Source organism: Passer domesticus, chromosome 1 (assembly GCF_036417665.1).
Source record: "Passer domesticus isolate bPasDom1 chromosome 1, bPasDom1.hap1, whole genome shotgun sequence".
Lineage (NCBI taxonomy): Eukaryota > Metazoa > Chordata > Aves > Passeriformes > Passeridae > Passer > Passer domesticus.
In genome coordinates, this window is record NC_087474.1 from 19234590 (window position 1) to 19250086 (window position 15497).

The 15497-nt window shown below is 35.6% G+C and overlaps 1 protein-coding gene across 5 annotated transcripts in view; it reads right to left on the reverse strand.

Annotated features, from left to right (window-relative positions):
* SLC39A12 (solute carrier family 39 member 12) overlaps positions 1-15170 on the reverse strand; it is a 36554-nt gene extending 21384 nt beyond the window's left edge. The window contains exons 1-7 of one of the 5 annotated variants that reach the window (XM_064408607.1): positions 15051-15170; positions 13339-13413; positions 12544-12720; positions 11120-11472; positions 7499-7780; positions 4766-4973; positions 2754-2956 (exon numbers count right to left, since the gene is read on the reverse strand). In XM_064408607.1, the coding sequence (XP_064264677.1) occupies positions 2754-2956; positions 4766-4973; positions 7499-7780; positions 11120-11389 (963 nt within the window). In that variant the 5' untranslated portion in view covers positions 11390-11472; positions 12544-12720; positions 13339-13413; positions 15051-15170. Of the gene's footprint in view, positions 1-2753; positions 2957-4765; positions 4974-7498; positions 7781-11076; positions 11473-12543; positions 12721-13338; positions 13414-15050 lie in introns of those variants that run through there. The other 4 variants (XM_064408610.1, XM_064408625.1, XM_064408611.1 and 1 more) reach the window with 4 other exon arrangements.
* Between the last annotated feature and the right edge of the window lie 327 nt (positions 15171-15497).

The window sequence follows — 15497 nt, forward strand, 5'->3', positions numbered from 1 at the left end:
AATGACCCCTAACTGCACACAGGCTGCATTGGCAAGAGCAGAGCCAGCAGGTACTGGAGAAAGATTATTGCCCACAACTCAGGACATGGGAGTCCACATCTGGACTATGTCCAGCTTAATAACCAGCAGTGCAAGACACTGGAAAATGGAGGAAAGTTCAGTGGAGGGCCATCAAGACTGCTAGCACATGATGTGCCAGGAGAGGCTGAGGGACCTGGGTGTGCTCAGTTTGGGAACAGAAGGGTTGGTGGGTATCTTAAGTCTTCAACTGTCTAAGGTGGCTTAGAGGGAAGAGATAACCAGAATCTTTTCAGAGCCACACAGCAAAAGAGAGGCAAAAGGTATTAGTTACAGCAACAAAAAACTCCAATTTGCTATAATAACAAAGGCACTCAAGGTGAAGGCAATAAAGCACTGCTAAAGGTTTCCCAAAGACTGTCTAAGCTCTGTTTTTGGAGACATTCCGAATTCAACTGAACATAGCTCTGTGAAACCTGATCTGACTTTGAAGGTGGCTCTCTTTTGGAAAGTATAATAGACAAGATGAGGTCCAGGATTATTATGAACCTAAATTTTAATGTGAATTTATTACCACAAATTTTCAATGAAAAGCAAAATATCATCAGTAAAAGAAACTGTCCACCACTACATAAAAATAGCCTTAAGGTCTATTTGGTAAAATGTTCTTGCAAAATGTGGGGCATGAGGACCTGCATCTTTTCTAGTTACAAGCCCCAGCCTTTGAAGCTTTTTAACATAAGGAGGCAGAGAACTGTCTCCATTAGAAAAGCAATTATGTGTGTATCATCCTGGGGGATGATAACAAAGAAATAAGCACACTGATTTTGTATGTTTTAATGTGAAAAACTGGATGGGTGGATGGATGGATGGATGGATGGATGGATGGATGGATGGATGGATGGATGGATGGATGATTTGGGCTTCCAAAGTCCATGTTTGTTTAATGAGGAAGAATAAATGAATACATAGACATTGTGACATAGATTTACGGAATTTATGATTATTTATCTTATTAGATCATTTGCCACTTACTTTTTTTATAGACATTTTTAATTGTAGAGAAAATAATGACTTTAAAAGAAAGCAGTGACCCTTTTTTGTGGTAATGTTTTAAATAATTATTCTTATATAAAAATTAAATTACAGATCTTAAACCAGTTAGAAAACACAAGCCATAGGCTAGTCAATGTGCTGTATGTAGCAGAATCTGCTACTAATGAAACACAATGGCTATCATAGGTGCAGAAAACAGGAGACAAAATGAGCAACACTGCAATGAAACATGAAGTGTTCTAATGGAATATGTAAAGAAAAATAGGCATAGCTAAAAAGAACTGAAATAATAAAAAATCCCCTTAGAAATTATTAATATTAATAAAGAAGAGAAATTATCTTCTGTCCAGATGTTTCTTTGTGATTTTTTTAAGGTATACAGACTATTTGACTTTCAGTTGACTCCTAAGACTCAGATAATGCCCCTGCACACTTATCCTTTGAGTTACAGTCAGTTTTAGAAGTTCAAGACTTCAAAAAAGCTGAGCTTTAAAAATACTTCAATTGCTGGAGAATTTTACTGCTTTTACAGATAGAATCACTACTGATTTCTGTCCTCCATAATTTAAAATTCATATGAAACATATTTAAAATGACCTTAATTTAAGACTATTTTGAGACCACATTAAAAGCCTCATCATGCTGATCAGCATGATCCTTTTTTGTGGTCAGCTGCAAAGAAATAAATGTATGATAGAGTATGCATTTCAAATGCAATACAATTATACAGATAAATATCTATCAGAATAGCATTTAACCAGATGAAATTTGTCTCAGCTTCCCATCATGGAATGACCACACAGAAAAAGTCAATTGCACATCACTCCATTCTCCTAAATCAAGAAGAAACATTGCCACTGAGTTAATATAAATGGTAAAGGGTTGAAAACAATAGAAAATTGTTCTTTGAAGAATATATTTCAAGTGTATACATCAAAATATATACCAATTATATACTTTGAAGTCTTCTTTTTTGTCTAAGGAATGATACCCAGTCTAAGGATGGAAGTCAATTACCATCTTGTTGATCATTGTCATAAACAACATTTATTTATTTTCAAATTCTTAGCATAAGGATAAAATCATCTGCAATAAGCCAGTGTCCTTCAAAGTTCTCAGAGAGGATACTTTGGATACCTAAGGCTCTGTTTTACAGTCTCTATACTTTCTAAAGTAGGCTTCTGGATTCCATAGATGGCTATGAAAAGAGTTTGGAAATGTCCAATCTTCAATTTACAGAAGCCTTTTAAAAGCAACTTACATAGAAACTTTAATTTACTTTGTTTTCCTTAATGCAAAACAATCCCTCTTTCTAATAGGTCACTTAAGGTGTGACCTCTAATCTTAAGGTGTAAATCTCTAAAAACTGTAAGAAAACATCAAAGCCATGTTAATCCACTCCTCAGAGTCTTGAAGAAACACCTGACGCCACGTAACACTAACCATTATTAGCCCCTCTCAGTGACCTTAATTGTACATTCAACATCCACAAAGTTTTTTTTCCCAATTAATATTTAAACAAATATAGCTATATAAATATATATTTTCATCTATATCTACATTCCTTTTTGAAATGAATACATTTTACCTCAGACATATTGCATGGTTTGCAAATCAATTTAAACTTCTGTCAGTGAAATTCTGTCACCAACATTATAATAACATAAAAATAAATTAACCTGGTCCCAATCTGTGTTCCTTTCACGATCTTCAAAATAGCCTTTCAGATAGTCTCCTTTTGTATGGTTTCCTTTGACTGGAGTATTTCTTCTTCCAATATCTCTGATTGCCATACTGTAATGTCTTCTTTTGTGACTGTGAAATTGTCCATTTACAGTGCAGGTCTTTTTGGCTCTAAGCACATTGAGCAGTTGTTCTAGTTCTAGTAATTAATTAGAGAACAGATATGTTACCATAGGAAAATGCACACTTAAAAGACAAAACATTTAAAAGACAACGTTTTTTCTTTTTGTTTGTTACAACATTGATTCAATTCCTCATTTTAATACTCTTTTCTCATTTTGGTACTGGAGGCAATTTCTGCTTAACAACTCTGTAAGTTCCAGACATCCAGATCTTCAGCCTTTCCATCTTTACCTATCACACTCAGATGTCACTGGAAGGCAATTCATCTTTCATTTAATCAGCATCTCTGACAAAGTTATCTAGTAATTGCTAAATAATTTCACTGTTCTACAAATTTTCCCGTGTAAATGGAACTCCATGCTGAACTGCCACAGACAGCTATTTGGATCAGGAAACACATCCTCCATAGGGTATCCTGAAATCAATCTTCAGGATACTATGCTGTCCTTGCACTTCAGAAGTGCAGCACAGGACAGTGAATTTTTTCTCTCTTTTGGTTAACTGGGAAGCATGCCTGCTCACAGCACTGAAACAGGAAGGAAAGAGACAAGATCCCTAATCCAAATCTGAGATCATGCACAGATGTACCTCATGACACAGCTGGGATGCAATGGGTGCTTCTGCTGATGGAATGCCCAGTTATTTAAGAGGCAGGCCCTATCCTATCTTCCTTATCACCTTCCTTCTGCCCCGCACTGTCAAATAAAGCCATAGTGATAATTCCTGTAAACCTTAACTTGTCCATTAAAAAGGGGTCCACAAATTAATTTTAAAGAAATTTTGATTAATAGGAGTGTTTCCATATGATAATCCTTTATTTTTTAATCTTGTTACTCAGGAAATGCAAATGGTGTAATCTTAATGGTAATTCTCACAAAAAAGTTTCTGATAACATGTTTCACTACTTTCTTTTGGCTACTTAAACAAACAGATCTGAATGGAGCTATATTTGCAGGTATATTTGTTTTCTAAATGTAGTAAAATCTAATTTTCTTTTTCTATGCTTCATATTCTTACTCTTTCCTGAAGTTACTATTAAGAATGTAAATAAATTTAAAGGGACAGTATAATGATCTTAGACTTAAAATAGACTTACTCTGTAACAAACTGGTTAAGAACATTTTTTTATTTTTCTGAATGACATCCTAACTCCACCAAGCATAAAATCCTGCTGTTACCTTCACTGGGGCCCAGATTCCACCATATATATTTAGTAGCACTGTGCTGAGATGGCTCCATCCATTCTTGTGAAAATTATTTTATAAGATCTGGCTGGGCAATTTTAAAGAAAGGACTTTGCTGCCAAACCAGTGTTTGTTAATACAATCTATAAGCCCCAGTTTAGGGCTAAGGATTATTATTTTTTTTAGTATTTATTTCTGTGATTCAATGTACCTCTGTGTAACCTAGAAATGTTAAAAACATTTTTACCTATGCTCAAGTCAACTTTTCAACCTGTTTTAACCCATACTTAATGTAACTTTTAAAAAGTGCTCTGAAAAGCTTGTAAACTGCTGCTGTTAGCAGTTGCCACGAAAAAGGCAAAGTTGATGTCTTATAACAATCTTCTAAATCCATACCAGGCCTCTGAATTGATGGTGTAGCTTCTTAAACTGCCAAGCAGGCACAACCTTTTGCAGAACTTAATAGTGCTTCTGCTTAGAGCTTGGCATTTGTTTTGTTTTGTTTCAGGTTTTTTGTTTTGTTATTTTTGGACCAGTTAGAGCACTCCTATACTTCTATTTATTTATGGTTAAGTAGCATTTCTGATAAGTCCAGCAATAAATTTTCCTGAAGAAAATTAACTTTGCATACTCCAGCTTACCTGTCACTTGGAGCTCAGTGGTACTATTTAGAGAACTGAAAATATATTTTATAAAGAATTCTGGGGAAGGCAAACTTGCTTTCCCCATACAAACTCCTTGGAGTGCCAGAGTAAGGATTAAAGCAGCCAGGCGTGGAAGAGTGTTTTCATCAGCGCCATCTCTGTCCATTATATCAGCATTTTTCTCCAGAGTGCTCACATCAACACACTGAAATCAGGAGAAAACAGCATGAAGACAGTCCTTTTCACCTCCATTTAAATAATCGAAGTGACAGGAGGAGAAACTGTGGAGAACAATTTCACAGACAGCCAGAGTAGAAAAAACGCTAAGATGTAAGCTGTAATTGCCAGCAGGACAGCTAATCAAAGGACATTTTCAGGAGAACAGGCATAGAATTAAAAATCTTGAACATTTACTCAGCATCTAATGGGGGAAAAGTACAATCCTTCATTCAGGTTATTTTTGCTTAATGTTATTTTCCTGCTGTTTCTATTGTTCCAAGTGTCCTCCTCAATTACATCTACCTCTAGAAACTGGAAGAAAGGGAAGGAATTTTTGTTAAGGCATGAGAAATTGGCTCAAATAATACAGACTGTAACTCTTCACCTCAAACTTCAGAAAGAATTCTTTAAATATTTTTAGTTCCTGACCTATTTAATGGAATCAATAATTTTTTATGGATTAGTTATCTGGGGACAATATGGAAAGATATCATTTTGCTGATAAAGGGTGACTTTCCTGCTGGATGACCAAATAAAAACAGTAGTTAGTGGTATACAACCATGTGTGTGGAGGTCTACAAACTCTCTTAACTATCTGGAAATTTACCCCCTTTTCATATTTTCTTCATTTTTTCCTTTCTTGTTTATTTTCACTGAAAATAGTTGGGTTTTAATGAAATAACAACAAAGATAAACAATTACTTAATTTAATTATTCTCTAACTCATATTAGCAAAATTAAAAGGTCAGCTAGATGAGCCAATACAATAGCTATTTATTTCATACATACTCATCTCTCCTTATGTAGGCCATAAACACTTCAGAGAGCAGGCTGCCATTTCTTTTCCTGTTCATTCACTATACATTAAAATTTTCACAATCTAAAACTTAAATCTCTCATTTCAAACAAGATAACAGAAGTCATGACTAAAGAAGAGAATATTTTCTGTGAAACCAAAACACATAAAGAGCCACTAAAAATGCTTTTCTTCTATGACTACCCTGTGCCATTGGCCCTTTTCCACAACTCAAGTGTTGTGATTCCAAGTATTATGCTATTATGTTTTGTGTACCTTTCATAAAAGAAACCTCTTTTCCCTCAAGTCAGTGAATGGTGAAGTCTCACTTACTGGACAGACTTGACAACTTATTACACTGCCAGCATAAACAAACAGAACCCTCAGTAAAGCATTTTATGGGTTGTTATTCCATCTTGACATTCCAAATACCCTCCAATGCCTCTTTACAGTTGCTCAGATACCATTGGAGTCCTTGGAAATCGGCACGTTCATCAAGACTCAGAATCAAAAGCACTGGTCAATGAATAATTTATGGAGGGAAATGACCACAAAAAGAAGACAGAGAGAGGAACTGGAGGCCCTCAACATTCTGGACACAGCCAGGTCTCCTACCCATCTTCTGTTTGTGCAGAAAACCCTACTATAGCATGCTGTAAATGAAAATCTAATGAAATTAAAATTTTGAGCTTTGTATAAACCAAATTTAACTCAATTCTTTGAACAGATGTAAGGAGGTACAGACAGGAGGTCAACCTGTACTTTAGGAGTTATCTAATCTGGCTAAAACCTCTTTTATTGCCCATTACAAGGAAAAGTTTCTTCTTCGACTTTGAACTCCAGAATATTATTCTTTTATAGACCTTATTTGAAATAAGGAATTCTAAACCACAGTGAGAAAACTCACAGCACGTTCCCTGACTTAGAAATGATGATCCGAGCTGAAATTCTTCAATATGCTTTTTTTTTCAACTTTAAATTTAAGCTTCTCTTTAACAATCTTTCTACAAGGCATATCCATGCTGGTAGATAATTAGTCACAAATGTGTTCCTACTGAAGGAAGCCATCATATCTTCGGACAGATTCCTCATTTCGTCCAGCTTTGGATAGACATGGAAGTGTAGAACCTGGCAGGGATTTCATCACAGCAAAAGAATTCATTATTTCTCCTATACCAGCCAGTAATGGATCTGTTTTGCTTTATACCATTTAAATACTTCAACTTTGAACTCTATAATATTATTCTATTATTTTATAGATCCTATTTGAGATAAGGATCTTAAATAGATCCTTAGATCTATCTCAAATAGATTTCATAGATCACTGGTAGTATATCCATGCTAACAAATATCAGATATGAGAAATTATTTTCTGTCCTTGGAGCCAAGTGCAAAATATTGCATCTACACAGCTGTGCTCTTTTTCATCTGCCCTAAGCAGAGCAACTGCATCTAAATTGTCCATTAGGAATGGTACCTAAAGTGCAGTATTTCACCAACCACTTCCAGAGACCCTGTGGAAGGGGCACATGCCAGAAACAACTCAAAGAAAAGAATTAAGCAGCATATAAAACAGAATACCAGTATTCAACCTGTGCTAGGACACTTTCACCTACAAGTCTTCTGGAGGACTATGGTACTGGCACAGTCTCTGTACTAGCATAAAGGCATTATACCTGTGATAAAGATGTTCTTTTTACATATGTTTTCTTTACCTGGTTTTCAGAAGTTTTAAAATGTTGCCTTACTGCAGCTAAAATATCTTCAGTTTCATTCCGTGAAAAATAATAACAGTCTTCATCATGTCTTAAACTAAGCATACTCTGTAGATAAAATTTATAATCCTTATCATTCAAGCTGAATTCTGAAGAACACATATCTCTACGATGAAGAATGTAGTAGAGAAGAATAAGAGAAATTCTCTCAAATACTTCTTCACTGAGATGGTCTTCTAAATCTCCTCCAGTTATCAGTAACAAAGCATCTGGTTCAAGGCACTGTGAAGAAATAAAAATAAATGGAAATTCAACTCAAGTGGCACCCTACCAGACATCTGCAAATACAGACAGGAAGGACAACGAGAGAATACAAGTTCTATATTTAAGGGATCGAACCCTAAACTTCGCAAATGCAGGCTGGCAGAATGGCAGGAGGAGGGGGTAGGTAATTCTTCAGAGTTCTATGGCTTCAAGATCACACCATGGGGTTTTTTCCAGAGCCCCTTTTATTTTTAACGACAGTCAAGTGTCCTAGAGATGGCACTTTGAGTAGCCTGGTCTACTGGGAGGTGCCCCTGCTCATGGTAGGGGGAATGGAACTACGTGACCTTTATGGTCCCTTCAAAGTCAAACCATTCCATGATTCTATTCTGTAATTCTACAATTTAGTGGTTTGAGACTCCCTACAATTAGGAATCATTCTGATCAATCATTGTAGAGAGCGAAAACCTTCCACTGGCTTCAGCAGATTATACTTCTGGTTACAAATATATTAGATAAGGGCTAGGCCTATTTATATTTTCATCTGTGCATTCTATATGTGTTTACATTATGAGATAGAAACAGTTGCTGAACTGTAGTTAATTGAGGCTATGTAAACAGAAGTTATACCATATTCAATGTACTGCTGAGAGACATAATTGAGCCTGTAATCACACAGCTATTTTTATGTTTCTCAATGAATTCTGTTAACTGCAACAATGAGATCCAGTGCAGAGCTAGCACAAGGTCTCAACCCCATTTAGTCCTTCAAATGCATTTCAAGAGGGACTGAAATTACATATTCACCCTGTGCAGGCTTTACATCTGAGCACAGATTTTTAATATGTTCAAAACTGTAGACACTAATAGCCAAATTAATTATTTATATACATAAATAAGCTAGATTACAGTATGGTTCACTGTGTCCTTTTCTGCCTTCATTGCTTATTAAGGTCTTTAACTTTTCCTAATTCAGTCTCTGAGAATTAGTCTTTCAACTAGGAGGAGTCTATTCTCTTTTCTGTCCCAAAGACCTCAAGTCAGTCAACCAGCCTTTGCGAACACTCAGTAGTAATGCAATAAACATATGGCATGAAGTGGAAAATTTTCAAAAATTTCTGTAAGATTTTAAAATCCACTGAGGATAAATTGCAATCAGTGAGTCCATTGTTTGCTCTCACAAGGAAGATGACTGAAAAGAAAATTGCTAATCAGAAGGAAGCAGATGCATTGTAAAAGATGCAGTTACTCCATAGTATATGGGTAGCCCATGGTGAGTGATCCTTGAAGCGATATTAAGAGAATATAAAGTGATTAGTCATTAGGTTGGGGTTTTTTTGTTTGTTTTTAGTTTGGGGGGTTTTTTGCTGCTACTATTATTTTTACAGGAAAAAACATCTGTCCTTGATTTAGAAAAGCTAAACAAAAAAAGAAGCCCAAAACTTTGGCACTGAAATCTGAGTTTCTTTCCTTTAAGTGGCCAGAAGTTCCAAAAAAATTTTGCTTACCAATGCAAGAAATATATGACTTCTGCTTGCTTAGGAGATAAAAAATGTCAGATGCCATTCAACAGTTGCCAGGCCCTGCCCAAAGCTCTTAGGGCCACTATATAACAACAAACCAGAAGAGGGTATAAAGAAAATGTTAAAGTTCACTGCTTTTAAATGCCCAATAGAGATATCATAAAAACAATAATTAAAAAAATCTGAAAATAAAGTCATGTGGTATAAACCAATCCTGGATTTAGAAGGGAAATTGAATCTGAAATCAATTAGTGATTCCCGGCAAGTATGAGAGAGAAAATGCCAATATAAGGTGAGACATTCTGTTTCAAATTTTTATGAATTTGAAGGATAGTGCTTCTTGCACAGTTTTTGCCATCTTGGTTTACCAAATCTTGTTAAATCATCATGGAAGATTTCAGCACAGTGCCACGTGGGCACCATGTGACTGAAATGCCACATTTCTCTCAAGGATTTCCTACAGAATACCACGTGCCTGTGGTGCTGGCACAGAAACACTGACAGTGGAGGATGTGTGCAGTGTTTCTGACTCAGATTACACTGAGGAATACTGAAAATGGTGAAAGTCCTCAAAGTCTTCCTATAGAAAATTTCCAAGATGAAGCCTGAACAGAGCAGCAATACTGATCAAAGTAAGCCCCAGGTAAGTTTCTCTTAGATTTTGTCCATCCAAGGACACCAGCAAGCTCTCCAGAAATACATCACAAATACAAGAAAAAAACATGCCCCTAGAAAAGAAAAACAAAAAGGGCAAACAAAAGCTTAGTCCCCTCTTTTGTGAAGTTTGGGAGGATGTTGTTCATTTTTAGTCTGGGCCTGAATCTGACACATATGTGTTGCCCATGTGTGAATAATCTCCTTCATAAAAAATTATCCATTTAGGAGATGAGAGGCACCTACAACATTTATGTATGAAATTTCACATTTGGGTTTGTATGAAAAATGGGAGCATTTTTAGAAAGGGTTAATAAAGTGAGCAGCTGTCTACTGCACAGGATAAAAAGATTCCCACTTCATTGGCTTGGCAGATTGCTGGAAACAGCACCTTGTAAAAACATTCACCTTTCAGACCATCTTCGTAAATGTGGTATAAAGTGACACTGCTGTATGTAGGTCACTGAACAGTGCCAGAGCCAGAGTAATGAAAGCCAAGGCTGACCAAGCTCTTTGTCGTCCCTTTTAGCTAAGTTGCTCAGTAACACTGTCCCTGTCCTTTCTTCATTGAATCAGGACTGAGTTCTCAAAATATTCTCAAGTAGACAACCAATCCCTCTGTGCAACTGTACCCTGGACTACTTCCAGTTTCAATTTGGATTTGTAGATTCATTGTTCTGCCTTTCATTTTCCTTGACCTGAACTGCTTACAAAACCCTCCCCTTAATCTTGAATATTTCAGTGAAGTGGCACATAAATCTGAGACAATCCTGTCTGGGTTTTATTATTATGAAGTAAAATCCAGAACAACAACAAAAAAGTGGAAGAACTGGTCCCCAGTGTTTACCTATGTCTTTCCACAGTGGAAATCCTGTGCCCCAAATTCAAGCTCATGCTTTTATTGTTAGACCAAGTTTCAGCAGAAAAACTTTTGCTGAAAAACAAACACTTGGGAACTTTAAAAGGAATGTCTGTCATGTTTGGAATATCTTTTCATGAGTTCAAACAATAAATAATAATAATAATTCAAAATGAAACAAAACAGGAACATTTTTTTTTCTGCTGCAACAAGAAGATTTTTACATGTTTAGGTGTCGGATTCAGGACAGTATCATTCAAACAAATGTTAGAACTCACTGATGATCCTGTAAAGATATCCCTCATTAATTGAAGCACTAACCAGATTACAATCCTCTTGCATGCCATAAATCCGCTGTGGGCACTCAGCTCTCTCCAGTAACATTTTGACCAGTTCTCGTGAGTGGTTCATGTGGAGCTCAGTGTTTTCAGCTGAGAGAATGCGTAAAACTTCCACCAGAGAGCCTCTGCTGGGAGGATTGCTGCCATCCTGCCCATGCTCTTCCCCAGGCTGTCCTTCAGCAATGAGCACGCTGAATATGAAAGCAGAACATACCACCCCAAGAGCTGGATGCTTGGTCAGAAAACACATCTCCTCTTCCTGTAGTTTGTGATCTGCACTGAATGTTGGATTGTTGTTTGGGCTGCACAGCTTAAACTGGAAACCTGAAGAATCTGAATGGTAAAGGGAAAAAAACCCAACCGTTTAATTAGTGTTAATGCAATATGTTCGAAAGGATTTATTAATTGGTCGGCTAAGCCGATTTGCAGTGACAAGCTGTTTTTGAACAACAGGGAGCCTGTAAGGGCTTTACAGCACAGAACAGCAGGAAACTAAGACAACCATGGCCTCAAAACTTCTTTAGAATTACCAATAAGAGGTTGTCTCAAAGTGCCCTTCCCTCTTCATAAAAATAAAGTCTATGGCTTTCATTTCAGTGTTATGTTATTGCATTCTCTACTAATTCTTTTCAGTAAGAATAGGAAAATACCATAGCTTTCATTTTCATTTCATCATGAAAACAGGTTTTTAGTAACAAAAATAGCTGTAAATAAATATTGCTAGTCTAATACTATTATGAATGTGCAGCAATTACATTACATAGCAATAATACAAAGAAGGTTATATTGTCAAAACACTTTACCAACATCACTAAACTCCAGCTATACTGCACAAAAAAAAAGAAGGAACAGGATGTACTTAAAAATTAGTGATCGCTACTCAGATGGAAGAATTACAAATCTGAGGTTATAATTTCACTCAAAGAACTCAGTGAATAAACAAGACAAACAAGCTTAACTTGTTAACGTTAGGTGCAAAAGACATTTTGTACTATAAATCTCTCTTGTTCACAATCCTTCCTAATAAACCACTCCTTCTGCTTTAACAGTAATCTATAAAATAGTTTCACTTCTGTTTTCCACAGAAGTTTTGATTTTATTGATGGGCAGATGCTGGCAGTGACATACATATTCAGATAGTAAAGCACATGTTAAACGGCCACATATACATTCATCTTTGAACTGCAATATGATACATGTCTTATTTTAAAGGAAACTCCGTTAACAAATTATTTAAAATTGAAAAAGAATTACTGAATCAAATGGGCATTTAGTCCAAAAAAAGTTAGTATGTTTGTAGATATTAGGAAATCTTTTGGTGTTTAGATATATTTTACTGTTAGGAATATGTATCATAGTTTCAAGGATATTATGAGCATTTGTTTCTAAATGTTATTTTCTTACCTTCTGAAGGGAAAAAGAATGCTTGAGTATCTAGGTTTGTGGCCTTCTGAATCCTCAGAAGTATTTAGCTGCTGGAAGTCCAATGTTTTTAAAATTCCTTGATGGTGCTCTGGAAGCTGGAGAGGATTAGTTTATTGCTGCCTTGAAAAGTTTTCAGTTGCTATGGAGAGAGCTGCCCTTAAGGTAACAATGGAGGTGGATAGGAATTAGTACATGTTCTTCTTGTACTTGCAAGTTCTAAGCATTGCATTATTGAATTTATTTCACATTTTCTAGTAGTTATCTTTTTATGTAAGCAGTCTATTTTAGAAATACAAGATGTATAAAATCTACAAAAGAATGTATGTCATTATGATGGATAATACATGCAAGCACTCATAACTGTTCTCTGTGTTACTAAATTATTTGATCGATGCTACAACAAATCTCAATTTTGTTTTTTTCATAAAAATATTACTACTTTTTGAAAATATGAGATCACAATAGAAATCTTTTCAAGCACATTCACAGAAAAATGATATTTTTTCTTTGCAAAACACTGCCCATAGAGAACAGCCTCTTTCATTCCCACTTATCCTGTGTCACATTTGCTCCAACTGAAAAAGCTGAGATAGCTCAGCCTGTGGTGAAAAAAACTGTCGTCCACCCACTCAGATTTTCCAGAGGGACGCTGTTACAAAGTTGACATTTATATCACCACACTATTACAATATTACTGCACTGGAACTTAGTGAAAACTGTCACAACTGACAGATTTCCACAGAGAGCAGCACACCTGTCATATCATTCTCCCACCTTCCAAAACTTCCGTGCTACTTTGGAGGACTATCGTCTCTCAGCTGGCTCAAGAAATCCCATGAAGCAGAAAGCCTGTAGTAATATAAACATTATAATTCTCTTTAAAGCTAGATTAACAAAAAATCCAGGGTTCTAAAATGTCTGTAAGGTGATAAGCTTAAAAAGAACAGCCTTGTTTTAGCAAGACAGAGAACTGACAACTGATGTGGACAATAAAAGAATTCAACTGACAACGCCAGCTTGAGGGAAATACAAAATGCAAACAAATGTTCTCAAAAACAAAAAGTACAAGTACATGTAAAGATTCCTGTGTGATGAAGGCTGAGTATTTTAAAAATCAGTCCTACTTTTAAATATGCTTTTATTTTACTTCATAAATTACAAAATATATTTATCAATCTAACATTTCTAAATATACCACTTTAAAAAAACAGGAATTACAGAAATTTTTCATAAAAATATCTTTATAGGAATGACTGAAAAGCAGAAACACATGATAATATGCATTTCCTCTGGCTTTCATATAATTTGTTCTGTCAAACAAAGCTAACCATGTCCAGATTTGTTCCACTAATAAAAATAATTCCTCAGATAATGGGGCAATAGCTTCCAGAATTTAACTCTGAGGATTGCTTAATCTCCAAACAAACACAGAATAAGTTTATCTGTATATCATTTGATGTTTTGTGTATAATTACAAATTGAAACTAAGAATTCATTCCATCCAATTAAAGTGTACAAACAGAGGGTGAGTTGTTTCATTTTACTGAGAAAAGCTAACATTTAAAAACACATTTGATGATTCATAACTATTGAAAGCTTCTGGGAGATTTGCATAATAATACTGGCTACAACTTACTTTAATATTTATATTGCAGAGTGATGATAAAAAAAAGAAAATATTCAGTACATTAAAAAATAACAGATAATTGGTACAGGCTACAATGGCTGATCTGAAAGGGGAATTCACTTCCCTTTCTATAACTAAGTGTTGCAAACCTCTCCTGGCTTGGAAATGAGCTTCTCAGTGGTGGCAAAATCACTGACAGTGACTCAAGGCTCACACTCTGCTTTTACCCTTGACACTGTGTTTTCACAGTCATGCCACTGTCCTTAAAGAGCTATTATGTCTACACAGCACTTGGATTACTTCTTCTGAAGTAATTGCTGGCATCAGTTGATAAGTCTTTTGTTCAAACCCTTGTGTAGCAGCATTATTCCCCCACCACTCACCCACCCCGAGGCTGTGCCAACTGATCAAATGGGACCACAACAATTACAGAGATGTGTAGTTAGATGCCTATTAGAAATTTACTGATATATAGGAAAAAAATTATACCATTTAATATCTTAAAACCTCCCAAAGCACCTATTGCTAATATTATAACTCACGTGTTATGACACTAACATTTTGACTCAGATTTTACTGCATGCCTTTAGGACAATTTTGATAAAGTGAAAAAAAACTCCATGAACAGTACTCATAAGCCAGAGACTCTCCATTTACTGGAGAATCACAATATGCATGAAAAAAAACTTTGAGAAGAACTGGAAAACTGGGGTAACTCAGAGTGAAGTACATTACCATTCTAACACGACAATAGACATTCTAAGAGACTCTCTATAGCAAAACCAAAGGTAGGATGAATTTTCAGATAAAATAAACAATTTTTAAAAACTATTATTCCATTTTACACTTATTTACATACCTTGGCCTGCTAAAGCAAGGATCTGAGATCAACAATTGTCAGGGCAAAAAAAAATCAATATTTTAAAATTAGTTTGAACAATTACCATGCTGGGGTACTTGCAAGAAAGCAACTAATTGCTGACAGGCACAGGTGTATGACCTGGGGAAAAAAGTAAAAGAAGAAATAAGATTAAAAGAAGAGTGACAAAAATGTGAACTTCTCAAAACTCTATTTCATTACCACATTCATGATCCCAGAAAACTGCATATAAATTTTTTTTCCACCCACAGATACAATCTTTTATGATTTAGAAATCTCGTACACCAGCAACTTATGGTCTTAGTGAAAAGGAATGAAGACAATTTAGAAATGGCATAACTAGACATAGAACATACAGCAAGCCTCTCTAGTTGCAGGGGTTTAGTTAGTTAGTTTTAATTTTAAGTGAACCAGTAAGACTAACTG